Here is a 15,943-nt window from a genome sequence, read left to right as displayed (position 1 = left end):
GATTTTTCAATAATTCTTATTACTAGTCCTTTATTATTATTTTTTTAATTATTAAGTAATTAAATAATATTAATATAAATGTATACTTAGATCTACAGACTCAAATAACAGTTCGTTATAAACATACAAAAGTTTGTTCTTTTTAATATGGTAGAGAGGTTTTCTCTCTCCACACACTTGCCCCAAAACATCGCATCAAAAGTATCACTCAAGGTTATTGCGTGTGCAATAAAACCATAAACATTGTGGGAGTATAATTGCGAGAAATTTACCCGACCCTTGGGGGAAATTAGGTATTTTATTTCACTACACTAATAATTTATCAGTTGCGATATTTTAATGCATATATAAACGTAGAAAAATTATATAACCATTGAGAAAATAAATTAAAAAACACAAGGATGGAACAATGTTTTTTAAACTGCCCCATACTTAGGTTACGATTTTTAAAAGGTATTGCTCTGAAACTTGCCTGTGTCTCCCGGGGGCGCCAACACAGCTATCAGTGCCTGCGTCACGATGCATTGAAAAAATTGTTCAGCTCATAATATCTAATCACCATCCCAGTAGTTATTCATCACTGCCGTGCAAAGCTTTCAAGAGGGAGGTGATTGGATTTTATCATAGAAAATAAGTGAAGTAGTGAAGTCGACCTATTCGACATTATGGGAAACGAGAATGTTATGTTACAGTTTATGAGTGTGGGAAAAACTGTGCGACAATTGCTATCATTTGGTTTGCGCTTCTACTAAAATATATAAACTTACATAACTAGTCACTGATTGTTATTATTGTTTCATAAACATATTTAACATATAGTGTCCAATAAAACCACTTACAATACCTACGAGTAGCAGTATTCACTTACCACTTAGCACTAAAATGCAAATGGTGCAAATGGTTTCACTTCTCACAGGGCCAGTGGTGTCAAGTTGAATAGCTTCTTGATGGAGCCTTTGTTCGTGGGATATGAGGATCCCGATGGAGGTCATTTTGAATTTATATACAAACTTTTTAATACCATAAATATTGTCGACATGTCATTTATGACATTTTTGATTATTTTATTGTGATGGGAGCGAGCAAGAAAAGGTATTTATTATATATTTAGACATGTTATATAATAACATTATTACTATATATTTGTCACATGTAGTACTTATGCCACTTCCAAGAATAAACATTTGATGACACAAAAGCTTTTAAAATAAGTCTTTCGAAGGGAAGGGTCTTCAGTGACTCCAGACACTGGTAAAGCCTCTTACTGACTGTGGAACTACTTGGATCAGTGCTGGGAATTCATATATGCCTCTTAAGAAGGGGAGCCATCAGGGATGGAAATCCTTTAATTTTCTGTATTTTGTGTTCTACGGTTCCCCATTAATTAGGCAACACAATGTTTCATAGCCTAAAGCCTTCTATAAATAGACTTTTAAATGTAAAACTTTCTGTTTGATGTTTCCGTAGCATATAGGCTAGCTCTTTGTTGATCTTTTTCACGCCTTACACTGTCGTAATTAAGGTTTAGTTAGACTTTTGAGTAAATATTGATGTGATATTCTATGAAACAGTAGTACATTGCTATATTGTCAATACTTCCAGCAGCATATTGGAATCTTTATTGGTATTTTCATTTGGGTTACACTATGTAAATTCATACACTAACTTCTTAATGTACACAGCCTATATTCATCATAGTAGGCTTCTAGTGGTGAAAGGACTTTTCAATTCCAGTTTTGGGCTCTATTTAATGAAATAAAATCTCGTTATAATACTATAGACAATTTATAGATTATAGTTTTATTTTACGTTCTTTATTAATCAAAATCAGCGGAATTTTCTAAATTCCGTCTGTCACTAACCTAGAAGTTCAGGAGCCACCTCTCATTTTAATTTTCCGCAAATATAACAATAAATACAAAGTATTAGTATTATTATTAGTATTATTATTATTAGTATTAGTATTATTAAGTATTATCAAATTTAGCTTGATATACGACTATTAAGACGAATATACCAGCTTGTTCTTTTTAACCAAATTTAGCGAAGGGCTTGTCGTGTTATCAATCTCCAATGTATTGATCGGCTTGATTCTCTCTGTCTACGCAGAAACATTGCTTTTAAGTGTTCTATGGAGAGTGTTCTGAAGAGTTGTTTGGGTTGAACCTCTTACCTCGTTTCAACACTGAAGGAGCCGTATTACTTGAAATTTTTATCGGCATCACCATAGCTGTGAAGTAGCGAACTGGAATCAACTCCCGATGGCCTTCACTAAGAGATCCTTCTTTTCTTCCTCCTTCCTCAAAGTAATGCACCAATATGGGTGTATATGAGCTGCGGTGACTATCCTTTTTTGTCGTCCCGTAGGTTAGGTAGGAAAAAAGAGAAACGTTGCATCAGCCACCCTTTTCATATATTTTAAGTAAGGATTTTCAATGTCAATCAATCAGAGTTATTCAGCTGCCCAGTGAAGTGTTTCCGAACCAATTCGACTCAAGGTCCTTCATGGAGCGTGTCCATAGGCATATCACTTAACATCAGATCCTCCTGCCCGTTGGTCCCCTCTGTTTAAAAAAAAACGCATTTTCAAATTGTTTTGAAATATTAATTTTTACAGCCATGGCAAGAAAGAACACAAGGAGACGCAGTCTCCAGTTTTGAAAATATTCAAGGATTTTCAGTATGTAATAGACTTTTGGACTGGATATTTTGAGAAAGAGATACAGCACTGTTAAGATTAGGCCTCTAGATAGAAGTAAAAATCAATTAAACATATTCAATACATTTAACCAAGTACTTATGTTCATGAAGCAGGTGTTCGCTATGGATATTCTTTATACTCCTTAAGCATCAGACAGCTTAAACAAGCCAAGGCTTAATGGGTGTTGTATGTCTGGGCTGATAAAAAACAGAGTTTGCATAGTTGATGTCGAGGTGAGGAACGTGAAACAAAGCATGAGTACGAGTCTGATAGACAGGATGAGGTTTAAAAGTTATCTTGGTCCAGGGGCTTGCGTCAGGAAACCGGCATTAGACCTAAAAGTGAAAGTTTTAGCGCCACTGGATCTTTTGATAGTTTGTCTTGAATGCTTTGGTGAGGGCCCAGCTCTAGGGAGGGTTGAGGTGTTTTGAATGGTTCATGCTTTCTCCTTCGTTAGACCCTGTGCCAATGATGACCTTGAAGTTTGTATGCGCGTTTTTACCATAAAAATGCATTGTAATAATAGAATTTTCTTTATAATAAATGTTACTTTTTAATTTATGTATATAATATATATAATAGGTGTCAAAAAGTGACTTATTAATTCAAAGATTAACAGAAATATTTTTATTTATATAACATGGGGCAGACGGACAGGAAGCTCGCCTGACGTTAAGTAATACCATGCCCATGGACACTGTGCCAGAGGGCTCGTGAGTGCGTTGCCGGCTTATTAATTTTACAAAACATGGGGCAAATGGGAAGGAGGCTTGACTGATGTTAAGTAATACCGGCAATGCCAAATGCAAGTATGCAATTGCGAGCATTTGGCCTATTAAGAATTGGTACGCTCTTCAGTGGACAGTTGGTTCCACATAGAAGTGATGCTCAAAAACTGCCTGAAATAAAGTTCAGTTGTGGACGTCGAGGTGAAGTGAAATTTCCTATTCCACCTCGACGTCAGATGATGAAACTCAGGTGCAGGTGTTAATCCGAACTCTTCCCACTCTCGTCCTTGGTAAATACAGTATAAAATAATATATTAAATACTTCAGGGATCCAGAGAAAGCGACATTGCTAAAAGAAAAACAAAAAGATAAGAAAAGAAAATACTTTCGGAAAACAGAACAAGTAAGCAAAATAAATAGTTTATATTCATGACGACTGAACGGCTTTGACCGTTTTTCGGTGTCTCAGGGGGACGTAGGATCGATCCCCGACTGTGTTCTATGTCCGCACTGGAAGGAAAGCTTTGTGAGGAAAGCGCCTTTTTATGTAATACAAGGTAGGCGGCTCACCTGATGTAAAGTGGACACTCACATTGCCAGAAGGCTCGCAAGTGCGTTGCTGGCCTTTTAAGAATTGGTACTCTATTTTCTTGATGGACCCCAAGTTGAATTTGGTTTTGAAATAGTTAAGTGGGCAGCGGGTTCCATATAGTGGTGGTGCTCAGCAAAAACTGCCTTAACTAACGCTCAGTTCTGGAACGACGGACGTCGAGGTGATACAGATGGTATTTTGTATTCTGCCTTGACGTCCGATGATGAGACTCAGCTGCAAGTATTCCGAATAACTACTCTGAACACTCTCCATGGTAAATCCTGTAGAAGATGCAGAGGGACCCCACATCATCACAACGAGGAATGCTGCCGCACGGAAACTGACTGGTCGTGAAGATTCGTATCGCTCTTGTATTGTATTGTTTGTATCAGGTTGATCACCTACTTGCCTATTAGAAATTATCGATTGGATCCTCCTAGGATTGGATCCCCTTCCATCTTCCTTGGACAATAAAATATAGGTTAAACAGGCATCTTCTGGACAGGCGTGTCATCCAACAGTGCATATCTCACGTAACATGTAGGGGCATTGTGGCCAAACGTCTCTCCAGTTGTATAGAAAAAAAACTTCTCTTCGGGTTGACGTTGTTTAATATGTTTTAGAAGACCTACGACTCGAGTAGCACAGACCGGTACAAGACCAAACAACGAAGCGTGGACGAGAAGAGTGACGTAAGATTTTAATAAGATTTTTAACGGGAAGACACTTTTTTAATACATTGTCTCGTCACAAATACATTGAACATTAGGATCTAGCCTTAAAGACTTTATTTAGAACCACATTTACCCAAAAGGATATTATCAGAAAGTGTCCTGTTCTTCTGTTATTTTTATTTATCACTTTAACACTAACACTTATTTAAACGGTTTTGTCCTCGTCAATTTTCTCAGTACTGAGCCAAAATACGCGGGACAAAGTTTGGCGACTTTGTTCGTGCCCAGCAATCTTTTTGATTATTGTGGTTACATCTAAACTAAGGTCCCGATGGAGGTCATTGCGACCTTGGCACGTTAATATATTAAACGAAAGTCGGGTTTGTTCATTTTGAACATTACCACAATATTCGTATTTTAAAATTGTAAGGTTACTAATGAAAGACGCTTGAAATTTATTAGTAGTTAGTTGTAAATATATTTTTTTATTTCAGCCGGGACATGGAGGAGTTAAGGAAACCTGGTGGACTCATGTTAGTTTTTGTTTTACTTGAGCATAACCACTAAAACCCCAAGGCCCCACCAATCACCCTAGGCGGGATGCGGACAACAGAGCCTTTTCCGCATTCTGTTACGCCGTCGGTTGCGTCCGCCTCATCACGCCCATTGTTAGTTTGTGACAGCACGTATCCATCACACACCCGGCTGTTCGCTGTTATAGTAGTAGCAACACAGCTTAGTGTCAAACCTGGTGGACACAAGTTATTGCCACTAATGTAGACGAGCGTGCTCATCTTCCAATCTTCTTTGTTTCCTGTCTTGTTATTTTCATTTATATTTGACACGACTACTAGAGATTTAGATTGGAGTACCCAGCCTAAAATAATTAAATTTTACGTTTTTTCCAGGGTGGGAAAGCACCAAAGTCGGCAGATGATACCTGCTCGTGTGTATCGTGCGCGTGAGATTAAATTTTAATAAAATTGCTGCAATCACTTCTATATTAATTGATTGTTTAATTAAAAGCTTAAAAAGTCGACTAAGTCTGTCAGGCTTCATCGATCCAAGGACGATCCTTGAGAAGTCTTTCAATGTTTCAAAAAAAATCAGTGGCGCTACAACATTTTAAGGTCTGGGCCTCAGCTTTCTGTTTCATGATCATTTGTCATAGGCAAGTGGGTGATCAGCTTCCTATCCCTCACACCCTCCCAGCCCCCATAGGAGATCCATCGTGATGTTGTCCTTCACCGTTCGTGCGAGTGTCCAATACAGTCGATTTGTGGTTCTCCCTCTCAGTGATGAGAGTCGCACGCTGAAGCCACTAGGCTAGCCCTATTTTATTCAATGTTTTTAGGTCGATTAAAATCCATTAAAACCTTTTCTGATTAGCATGTTCATTAATTCGAGTCCATATTTCTATAAATAGATTCCTTTCAGCTTGAAGAAAGTCCTGGCATCAGAGTACACATGTATTGCATGCTTGCTTGTTTTGTTCTCTGCTTCTGTTGTGGGGGCATTTCTCCTCGTTTTCAAATCATCAGCCATCGAAACGGTAAAAACGGATGGAGGGAAGAAGCTGCAGGTGATGAAGCGGCAATTGAGCGATCAAAAGTGGGTTAATGATATTAAATTTGAACATTTTATTCGGAGCTCAATACCCGAGCTCTTCTCTAACTTCCAAGCGATGCTTATGGCAATCCTGACGGGATCCGAAGGTTTCGTCAGCGAGATTGAGAGTACCTCATCGTTCGGTATAAAATTTCCGAAAAGAGTTCAGAGTTGCTAGGATTCCAGTCCGTGCTATTTACACGCACGTGTGTATGTATGTACAAAAACTCCTTGGAAGCTATATCAAATCGGTATTCATAGGTCTCATATTAAAAAATATATTTCAGGAGTTCCTGGGATGGTCCCTTTGGATTTTCGGGTGTTTTAGGATCAGGTATGTTATAAAGACCATTGTTGGCCTAGCGGCTTCTGTGTGCGACTTTCCTGAGGTCGTAACGATCCCCGGCTGTGCACCGATGGACTTCTCTGTGTGAATTTAACATTCCCTCGAACGGTTAAGGAAAACATCGTAAGGAAATCGGATTGCCTTGCCTACTAGATTGATGATTATCAAATGGACGAAAAAATATGAAGCCCAGGCCTAAAAAGGTTTTAGCACCACAATTTTTTTTAATGTCACAAATGGGTTTGGAAGAACCTCTTAGTGAAAATATTATTTTATAAAATTTTAACAAGAAATATATGGAATAATGCTATAATCTTCTTCTGTTTGTTTATGCCATCCTAGTACATAGCTATCAACTATACATATTCTACGGTTATTTTTATACTGTAAAGCAGTGTGCAGTAAATCGTGGATTACGAAAGTTAAGTTACACAGGCTGTGGTGCGGGCCGTGATGGGTTACCAGTTACATGAAAATTGGTAAAGATAGATAATTTATTATTTTATATGTGTATTGTGTATTACTAATGTTAAGCGACAAATACTGTGGTAACCATTATGATGGGTTACCCGTTTCATTAGTTAAAATCAATTAGGTAAGTAATTTTAATTTTTTTACAGATCTTGCTGGTACCAGAGAGAAAACGGTGAGTTTTTTTTTATTTTTTTCTCATGTACTACGATTTTTTATGATTTTATTTGGAACTATATGTGTTTATGAAGATTTTGCAAATAAAAACACTCAAGCCGTCCTCAGGTCGTCCTCATTCATACTATTAATGAAAACTGTACCAAAATCCGTTCGATTATGTCGCGTTTATCGCCGGCCGGGGTCGATAAGGAGGCCGTGACTTCTTCGTACTCTAAAGTAAAACAATACTTTAAAATTGATACAATATTTCCTTGGCCTATCTGCATCATCTACCGCATTTATTGACATATCATGACATGATACGGGTTGTATGGTATACAACAGAGCGTTGATTAAGACAGTTTTTCTACCAAACACATTACATAGCCCGGTAATATATTGGGAGCCCTCTAGCACTTTAAGTGTTACGGCAGTTCAAAAAACTACCCCAGCTGCAGGATGCATCTGCGTTTCATATTCGTACGTGGAGGCATTGTTTAAGACAGTTTTTGGGAACCACCCTGGTGAACTAGCATATCGAAGTATTCCCGAACCAATTTGTCCTCCAATTACCAAGTGTCTATTACTTTAACATCTGGTAAGCCTTATACTCGTTAGACACCTGTTAAATTTAAAAAAATAAATATGTAGCATGTCTATTAGTCTGTGGAGTATACTAAGCCAGGCTAAAAGTTTGTCGGCAAAAAATATATTGTTTCAGAGGTATAAAAGCAGACACCCGAAGGACATATTGTGCATTATGTTTGTCTGTCGGGCTTTGATTTACTACACTGGTAGGTATTTTTATCAATCACAAATGTCCCATACTATTGGTTATCGAAAATTTTTCTAATATAGACAGAAATCGTATGGATAATTTTATTAATATTGTAACTGTGATCTTAACCTGTAAACCCTGGAGTATAATACGAACCCCTTCATCAGGAATTATAGTTTTTGAGCTTGAGTTGTTATTAATAAAATATTACTTTACTAAATTGTCTCATTAAGGCCGCGCTTGTAAGAAAAGACTTTTCATTCCGGTCAATGCAGATTATAGAACAAAGAGCGTGGCTTTCTATCGGTAATTGAATTTTCAAGGTGATCCAGAAATTAAAGTACACAAACTTTACCTGGAATAGAACTCATCTACCCCAAGGGTTACTCATATTTATTTCTTCTTTCTAAACTTCTACCAGTAAGACTTTAGCAGGAATCATCCAGCACTACAATTTCTAGAACATATCTCTCATGTAGGGTCTACCACGACAGTCTATCCATATATATGTCGCCATCTCTTGGTAAACTCCAGGTTTAGTAGATCCAGGAATTATCCTACATGATGGAAAATTACGATCTAGCCTAACTTAAGAATATTAAATAATTTGACTCTAATTTCCTAATTCCTTATTAGTTATTATTTAACATAAAGTATTCAATAACACTACTTACAGTCTCTAATAAATGGAAGACACTCTGTTCTTCTGTTCTATTTTTTTCACTTACCACTGTTTAGCACTTATGATTAACGTGCTAAGTGCACTTATTCACTAGTTCAAATGGTTTTGTCTTTTTCAGTATTCCCACTAGGCCCGTGGTGTCATGGAGTTGAATAGCCTCATCATTCACATGATGGTGGAGCCTATGCTCCTCCCCAAGTTGACTCCTCCATTATATAATTATTGTTCTGTGTCCAGAAGCTATTTCTAGTGAATCTTCCTGGACTTGTGCAATTGTCTCCATCTTCTCTTTATTCTTCATTGTTTACACTTGCCTTTCACCGTTTTTACGTGTCTTTTATAGTTGTGTTGTGTGTTGGTGGATCTTCTTCTTGGCCTCGGATTTCTGCATCTTCTTCGTGATATAGACAAAGATATATAATATTTGAGATATATTATTCATTTTTGTCTAGAGTAGAACAAAAATATTATGAAATATTTACGATTCGAGATTCTGTAGTAACAGCTAGATCCCTTCAAGGAGAGGGATACCGCACAATAACCGGATGTACCGTTTGCAAAAAAGTTTCTTTGTTCAAAAACAATACTCGTATAGACTTTTAATTTCTGTAAAACAGAACACAATATTGGTCTTGTTGTAACCCTCTTTCAGCACTCTCCACATATTTTTATCCCGGACTACTCTAACCACAAAGCCCTACCTGTGGTCTATATATCATACCTCTATCACCTGAGCCATTTACCTCCTTTCTACTATTAAGTAGTGATTCTTGACTTACGACTTGCTCTTGTCATGTAGCTCGTCGCCATTTTGGTGGTGGTGATGGTGATGGTGGTAGGTGGAATAATTATAACATTTAAGTTAATTGTTTTCAAAACCCTAGTACGCTTTCACATTAAATATCGGAAGACGAAAACGATTGGCCCTGGCATAGTAATATTTAGAAATATAAATATATGTATATATTTTAGGAAATTTCTAAACATAATGTATACAAAACAAGACCCAGCATCACAGATAGTAGAAATTAAGAACTTTATACAAAAAATAAATATTAAAGCAGGAATATTTTTTGTTGCTAACCCTACATGATAAGCGCATCGGTATTGTTTGCGCCGGTCTGCGAAATGAATTGGACTGCATAAAAATATAATTTTACATATATATGTTGAAGCAAACAAGAAATAAAAGATATAACATACATGAAACAATACTATTTAAACATACCTTAAAAACCTTACTTTTAAAGGCTGGCTACGCACTTGCCTTCTAGTAATGTTAGTGTCTATCTATGATTGCGTTTGGCCCGTTTTATAACAAAATACAAAAATAACTATATTTTTGTATTTTTCACTCTTTAAGAGTGGAGTGTCTTGAAAATTGTCTCCTAATATTCTCCGTCGTTGAAAAACGTTCTTCAAGACATTACAGTATTTGATCAAATTGGACTGGAGATCGTATTGTCTGAAAAGCAGTTACGGTTATTTCACTGTTTAAACTTAATTACGGACTTCACAGTAACCGTACATTACGACGGTAATTTTGACAAATGTCTAGGAGGTAATAAGTTATTACCATTATTTTCTCGGAAATACTATGATGTTAGTGAAATAGGTATATATTATTAGTTAGCACTCTTTATTTGTTAAAAAATATTAAAACAGTCGTAATAGTGCTTTACGACTTTGTTCCCCGGGCCAAGCGATATTCTATTTATATATTTTAGATATCAGAGCGGACTTAAACGTTAATACAACGTTTTTGCTGACGGTACACGACAATAGGCGAGCATCGGCATTGTTTACCCCGGTCTGTAGCTTGAATTATTATAAAACTTATATTTTTCATTCACAATTGTATGAAGCATTGAAGTTTTGTTAAACAGCCTTTTTAGTTCTGAACCCTAGACTTCTGTATAATTTTTCTAATGGCCATAGATTAGGCGTCGGCCCCCATGGATATCTTTATATATTCGCAGAGTACACAGTAGCGATATTATGTATCTTATGTATTTAATATAAGTGGAGCAGTCTGAGGTCGTAGGTCCCATGTTCACCAATGGACTAACTGTCCATGTGCGCATTTATCATTCTCTCGTACGAAGAAAGAGATTGTGAGGAAATCGGCTTGCCTTAGACCCAACACAGGAGACTGATCAAGTACTCAACTATGAGACAAATGCTAATGAAACCGATACAAAATCTGAGGCCCATACTTCAAAGGGTTTAAAAATTCTGAATTATGCGTCAACGGTGACTCTCCAGTAGTCTAGCTGCTTTATCAGCTATTTTAAAAGAGTTTTAAATTGTCTGGATTATCTGGATATCAATTTCGTTTTACACTGACTGAATCGTAAATTTTGTCACTTTATAACCCACAGGAGAAAACTAATTTGGAGTCCGACCCTTAGATGTTCCACAAATCAATGTTTATAAAATATTGTTCCCGGAGACAAAACCTAAGAGCCATATTTATAACATCGAAAAACAATGATACACTTGCGTGACTAACAGTTTATTCAATTGTCGACTTTATTCTAAGGCAATAGGGTTGAAAGTTAAATAGAACGGGATTTCGTGGACATGTGGGAGGGATTTTCGACCTTCGTGTTAAGTAGTAGGATCGGGTTTTGCGTGTATAGTGTAACCCTTGTAATAAATATTAATAAGTCGGTTAGGTGTAAAGGGTGTGTGGCACTTTTTCTTCGTAACCACGTTGCTGGCTTTAGCAGTGGCTTAATGGACCCTGAGGATGTCAGTTTGATTCTCTGCAAAGGAAGGAAAATTTGGCTGTTTGCGAATAAAATATACATTTACGATTTCTGCCACCATACGTACTGAAGCTTTTTGATTGCCTGTGCAAGTTCAATTTGACCATACACGTTTCATCACCACGGATTATGACCATTACATATCGCCCATGGACCATGCCAAAAGGCTCGCTCGTTAAAGAGGTGAATACTCCAAAGGGAAGTATATAGGTTTTTATTAAGGCTTTTAAGTAATGTCAGAGCAGTGTTGGCCTAGTGATTACAGCGTGTGACTCTCATCCGCGGCTGTGCACCATGAACTTTCTTTCTATGTGTGCATTTGACATTCGTTCGAAGGAGAACATTGTAAGGAAATTGGCTTAGATCTAAAAAGTTGACGGCGTGTGTCAGGCACAGGAGACTGATTAGTGGGTGCCTTTAGTACAAATAATCATGTAAGATATTCAGAATTCTGATGTCCAGGCCTAAAAGGGTATTATCGCCTCTGATTTTTTAAAGTGACGACGCCTATGGACCATGCCAGAAGGCTCGCTGTTATAGTACTTTTATTATTGCCTTACATTTTTTGTATAAAAGTTTAATAGAACACGTTAAGAAACACCCTGTGGAGTTCTAAATCATTTTGTGTCGTCTTAAGGTGTGGTCTCTACAATGATTTAATGCGCAACTCTTTATTAGGGCTCCGCTGTGGGCTTATGTAGGCCCCAAAAGACGTTTTTCTCGTCAATATTGGTTGAAGTCGTTTTGTCATGTGACTCATATCTGAGGTGGGTTGGCTGTGCACCATTTTTTAAGGACGTTTTTATGGAAATAAAAATTGGACAAAAATACCTAAAAACCAGTATGTATGGGGTAGCGTACGAAATTCCATAGTTCGTATGTGGCTGCTAAAAATGTAGACTAAGAAAAGACAGCCAGCCTCGCGAAGGCAGTTACTTGGTAATAATAATAAATGTCTTGATGAACTCCAAGGACCCGTCTTATGACACACGCCCTGGCTGTGTTTTTAGTGGGTATTAAATAGCAGAGTGCTTGGACTTCAAGACCCGAGTAAAAGCGTTTCACCTAGCAGACGCTAGAAAGAAGAAAACTCATCAGCCTTCCACACACCCTTAAGATGTACCTTTGGTGCACCAAGGTATTTAATGGATTTAGTGTAGACCCAGCCCCACAGTCCCCGTGACAAGCTCGACATCATTGGCGCTTGTCTGCGTCAGCGCATTTAAAAAGAAATCAAATCAGCTAAAGGTTTTAGGTCTGGGCCTTAGTTTTTTGTGTCATCATTTTGTCAAATTGGTAAGTTGATCAGATCCCTCTGCCGGACCCACACCGTAGACTATGTGCCTAAGGCAAGCCGGTTTCTTCACGATGTTGTCATTCGTACGAGCGAATGAAAAAAAAATGTATGCAATAAATTTTAAATGAACAATGAATGAACACACATAGAAAGAAATTCCATAGGTGTACAGCTGGGGAAAGAAACCTACGACCTCAAGGATCAGAGTCACACGCTGAAGCCACTAGACCTACACACTTAAGCGCATTATAAGGAAAAAAATATTGTGTGGAAAACTTAACAAAAAATTATCAAATTTCCTACGGAATTTGACGCTGTAACTTTGTATCGGCCATTTCTCGGTCGCGTATCGTAACTTTTTCTATAAAAACTAGCAATTTATAGTACTTAAGCGTTTAGGGATTTGAGTGACAAATATAGGGGTTTGCGGCTTTAATGAATAAACAATATTTTAACAGAGTTTTGCTGTATGTTCAAATGTATATGCATGATCTAGTGAACAAGAAGGTTGTTATAGTTATTTTATTTATTTATAAAAGTTTACTACACCGTACTATATCTACGGTATATGTTATAAACTTCTCTAAAATATAGGACAATGCTGTTTATCAAAATTATATTAAAAATAATTAAAAATAATACTAGTATTTTACTTATTGTTAAGCAAAAAAAAATTACCAACAAAATAGCGGATTAGTTAGGCACTTGTTTCATTAAAATTCACCAGATAAGTACTGTTGAATCCATAATTATATATTTGTAATAATAAAAGGCTATTTCCCGAAAAAATATTTATTCACAAAAATACATACATTACGATAATGTCGAAAAATTAATACATAAGGCATACGATATCGCTACAGTTGTATGTGTATCTGCGAACACAAAGAACAACGTCTTAGTTAAATCTGTGCAACAGATTCTGGACCTTGGCCATGTCTCACAGAAACCCAGTTCTTGGAGACTGCTTGGGTTGGTTACAAGCCCAAGACTTTAAGTGGCTATTACAAACAGTCACGTCTTGTAAATGTATTGTACCCCATGAAGACGTATTCGTGGTTTCAACGAATGAATGCATCATGAGGGAAGTTGAGAATAGTTTCAAAGCTTGATAATGATAAACCATTTTAACCCTATCAAAGGCCGGTGACACATGTGAGTTGTAGGTGTAAGGTAAGCAGCTCTACGTGACCAGCTCGTTAGTCCCATAGCTTTAGATACATACTACAATTTTTTTTTAATCTACAAGAACCATTACCTGTCCACATCATATACCTTACTTTCGTACTAACTAATCTAAAATTATCGTGACTTGTGGCCTTTTTATTTTAATAGTCCCAATCACAGTTTACAGTTTTAATTTCTTTGTTTTGTTTCATTACTTTTATCTGAATAACTATATGTCTTCTTGTGCTTACGTATATAATATTTTTTTCTCACAGTGGTTGTCTGGAACAGATCACTCGTGAGCGATGAGGCCAACAATATTTGTGTCAATTGTATTATATTTCTTTACATGGAACGAAATGTTTTATTTCTTAATTTATTTAAGTTTCAGTCATTTATTACAGTACCACATCATACACAGTACTAAATCTAACACGGCGTATTTTACAAAATCTTTCATCTTATATGTATGACAATTGAAGAAAACATATGTGTTGCAAAAAAATTAAACAAAAAATACAATTAAAACATATATACAAGATAAAATAAGCAGAAAATTTTGGTAAAACAGAAAAAATAAAATAAAAATGAGAAAATTATCATCAAAACAAGGAATTGAATTAGAGATGAGGCACCCAATCCCCAATCAGCCCAATACCGAATATATTCAGCTCCGGATAAGCACTAATCGCGAAGTATTCGAAAGAGGTGCCTGGACTCCTCCTAGGTTGGTTTTTGCAGAAGGATTTTGGAAATATAAATATTGCTGATTTTAGACCTAGGGAATGAGTCTACTACAATTTTAATATCTTGTAAATGTAAATAAATTAATTCATCAAATAAATAGTATTTATAAATAACTAGCTAAGTCAATGTCGTGATTGGTTTAGATTATGAAATACAATGAATACATGATAAATGTTAAGTTAGTAACATATAACAATATTATTCAAATTATTCGCGATTATAACGGATCCAACAGTACGTATCCGGAGCTGGATGCATCCGGTAGTGGGCTGGTCAATGTTAAATAAAGCATTGTTCTTTGCATGCAGGCAAGTCGTGCCTAATCCGCTGTTTTGCTGGTATTTTTTTTATGCTTACAACACTCAAGAAAAATACTATTTTTTTTTAAATTTTAGTAGCATTTTTTAAACCAAAATTGTGATATATTTTAGTAAAGCTTGTAACATACACTGTAGATGTAGTATTATATATGATGTGGTAAACTTCAATAAAACAAATAAAAATTGTTGAATATTTAAGTTTAAATATTTGACAGCCATATGATTTGTTACTGTCATTGTTATATAATAAGCCATTATATATATATATATAAATGAAACCATATTTTGGTCACGGCATCACGTGTGAACGGTTTTTTTTTCTTGTGTGTTGTTATTGTCAGGAGAAGGTTCTAAAGAAAGAAAAAAATAAGAAAAGTGCGCGGAAAATTCGAAAATTTAAAAAAACTTAACCACCATATTAAGCAATCGTGACCTTTGTTATGATAACAATTTTTTCTTGCAGTACATAGCGCTTATACTTTTGAAACTTTTTTGATAGAACCTTATGTCCTTTGACATAACATTTCTGGAATGCGTGCAACAAATATCGTCAAAGAGGACATAAGAAAAATCAACTTCGTTTAAAACAAATGCTTTGATCGGAGTTATTATATTGGTAATCAATATTCATAGGTAAGACAGGACAACGTCTGTCGGGTCCGCTAGTTGTATATATATATATATGTCTTTAAATACGTTCTTTGAGGGCAAAGTTTTCCGTATCGACGGGCTGAACAAAAGGTTTGACAGTTACACACGATCATTTTTTATTGGATTTTTATTGCTATTCGTAACAAATACTACATATAAAAATCATTAGGTCTTTGCATATATATTACATATTTTATTGATTCCAGTCCGAATGGTTATTTTACTAAAGGGACAAATTAATTAATATATAT

General features: G+C 36.2%; 1 protein-coding gene across 1 annotated transcript in view; it reads left to right on the top strand.

Moving 5' to 3' along the window:
* The first annotated feature begins 1,064 nt into the window (after nucleotides 1-1,064).
* Nucleotides 1,065-15,943, top strand: part of LOC123718749 — a 39,246-nt gene continuing 24,367 nt past the window's right edge. The window contains exons 1-9 of the mRNA XM_045675518.1: nucleotides 1,065-1,092; nucleotides 2,618-2,680; nucleotides 3,757-3,832; nucleotides 4,645-4,713; nucleotides 5,190-5,228; nucleotides 5,604-5,656; nucleotides 6,133-6,306; nucleotides 6,591-6,637; nucleotides 7,270-7,295. Of these exons, the coding sequence (XP_045531474.1) occupies nucleotides 1,073-1,092; nucleotides 2,618-2,680; nucleotides 3,757-3,832; nucleotides 4,645-4,713; nucleotides 5,190-5,228; nucleotides 5,604-5,656; nucleotides 6,133-6,306; nucleotides 6,591-6,637; nucleotides 7,270-7,295 (567 nt within the window). The 5' untranslated portion in view covers nucleotides 1,065-1,072. The remainder of the gene's footprint in view (nucleotides 1,093-2,617; nucleotides 2,681-3,756; nucleotides 3,833-4,644; nucleotides 4,714-5,189; nucleotides 5,229-5,603; nucleotides 5,657-6,132; nucleotides 6,307-6,590; nucleotides 6,638-7,269; nucleotides 7,296-15,943) is intronic.

Source organism: Pieris brassicae, chromosome Z (genome assembly GCF_905147105.1).
Source record: "Pieris brassicae chromosome Z, ilPieBrab1.1, whole genome shotgun sequence".
Classification (NCBI taxonomy): domain Eukaryota; kingdom Metazoa; phylum Arthropoda; class Insecta; order Lepidoptera; family Pieridae; genus Pieris; species Pieris brassicae.
Note: the sequence above shows the minus strand (reverse complement) of the source record. Positions and strands in the feature narration are given on the sequence as shown.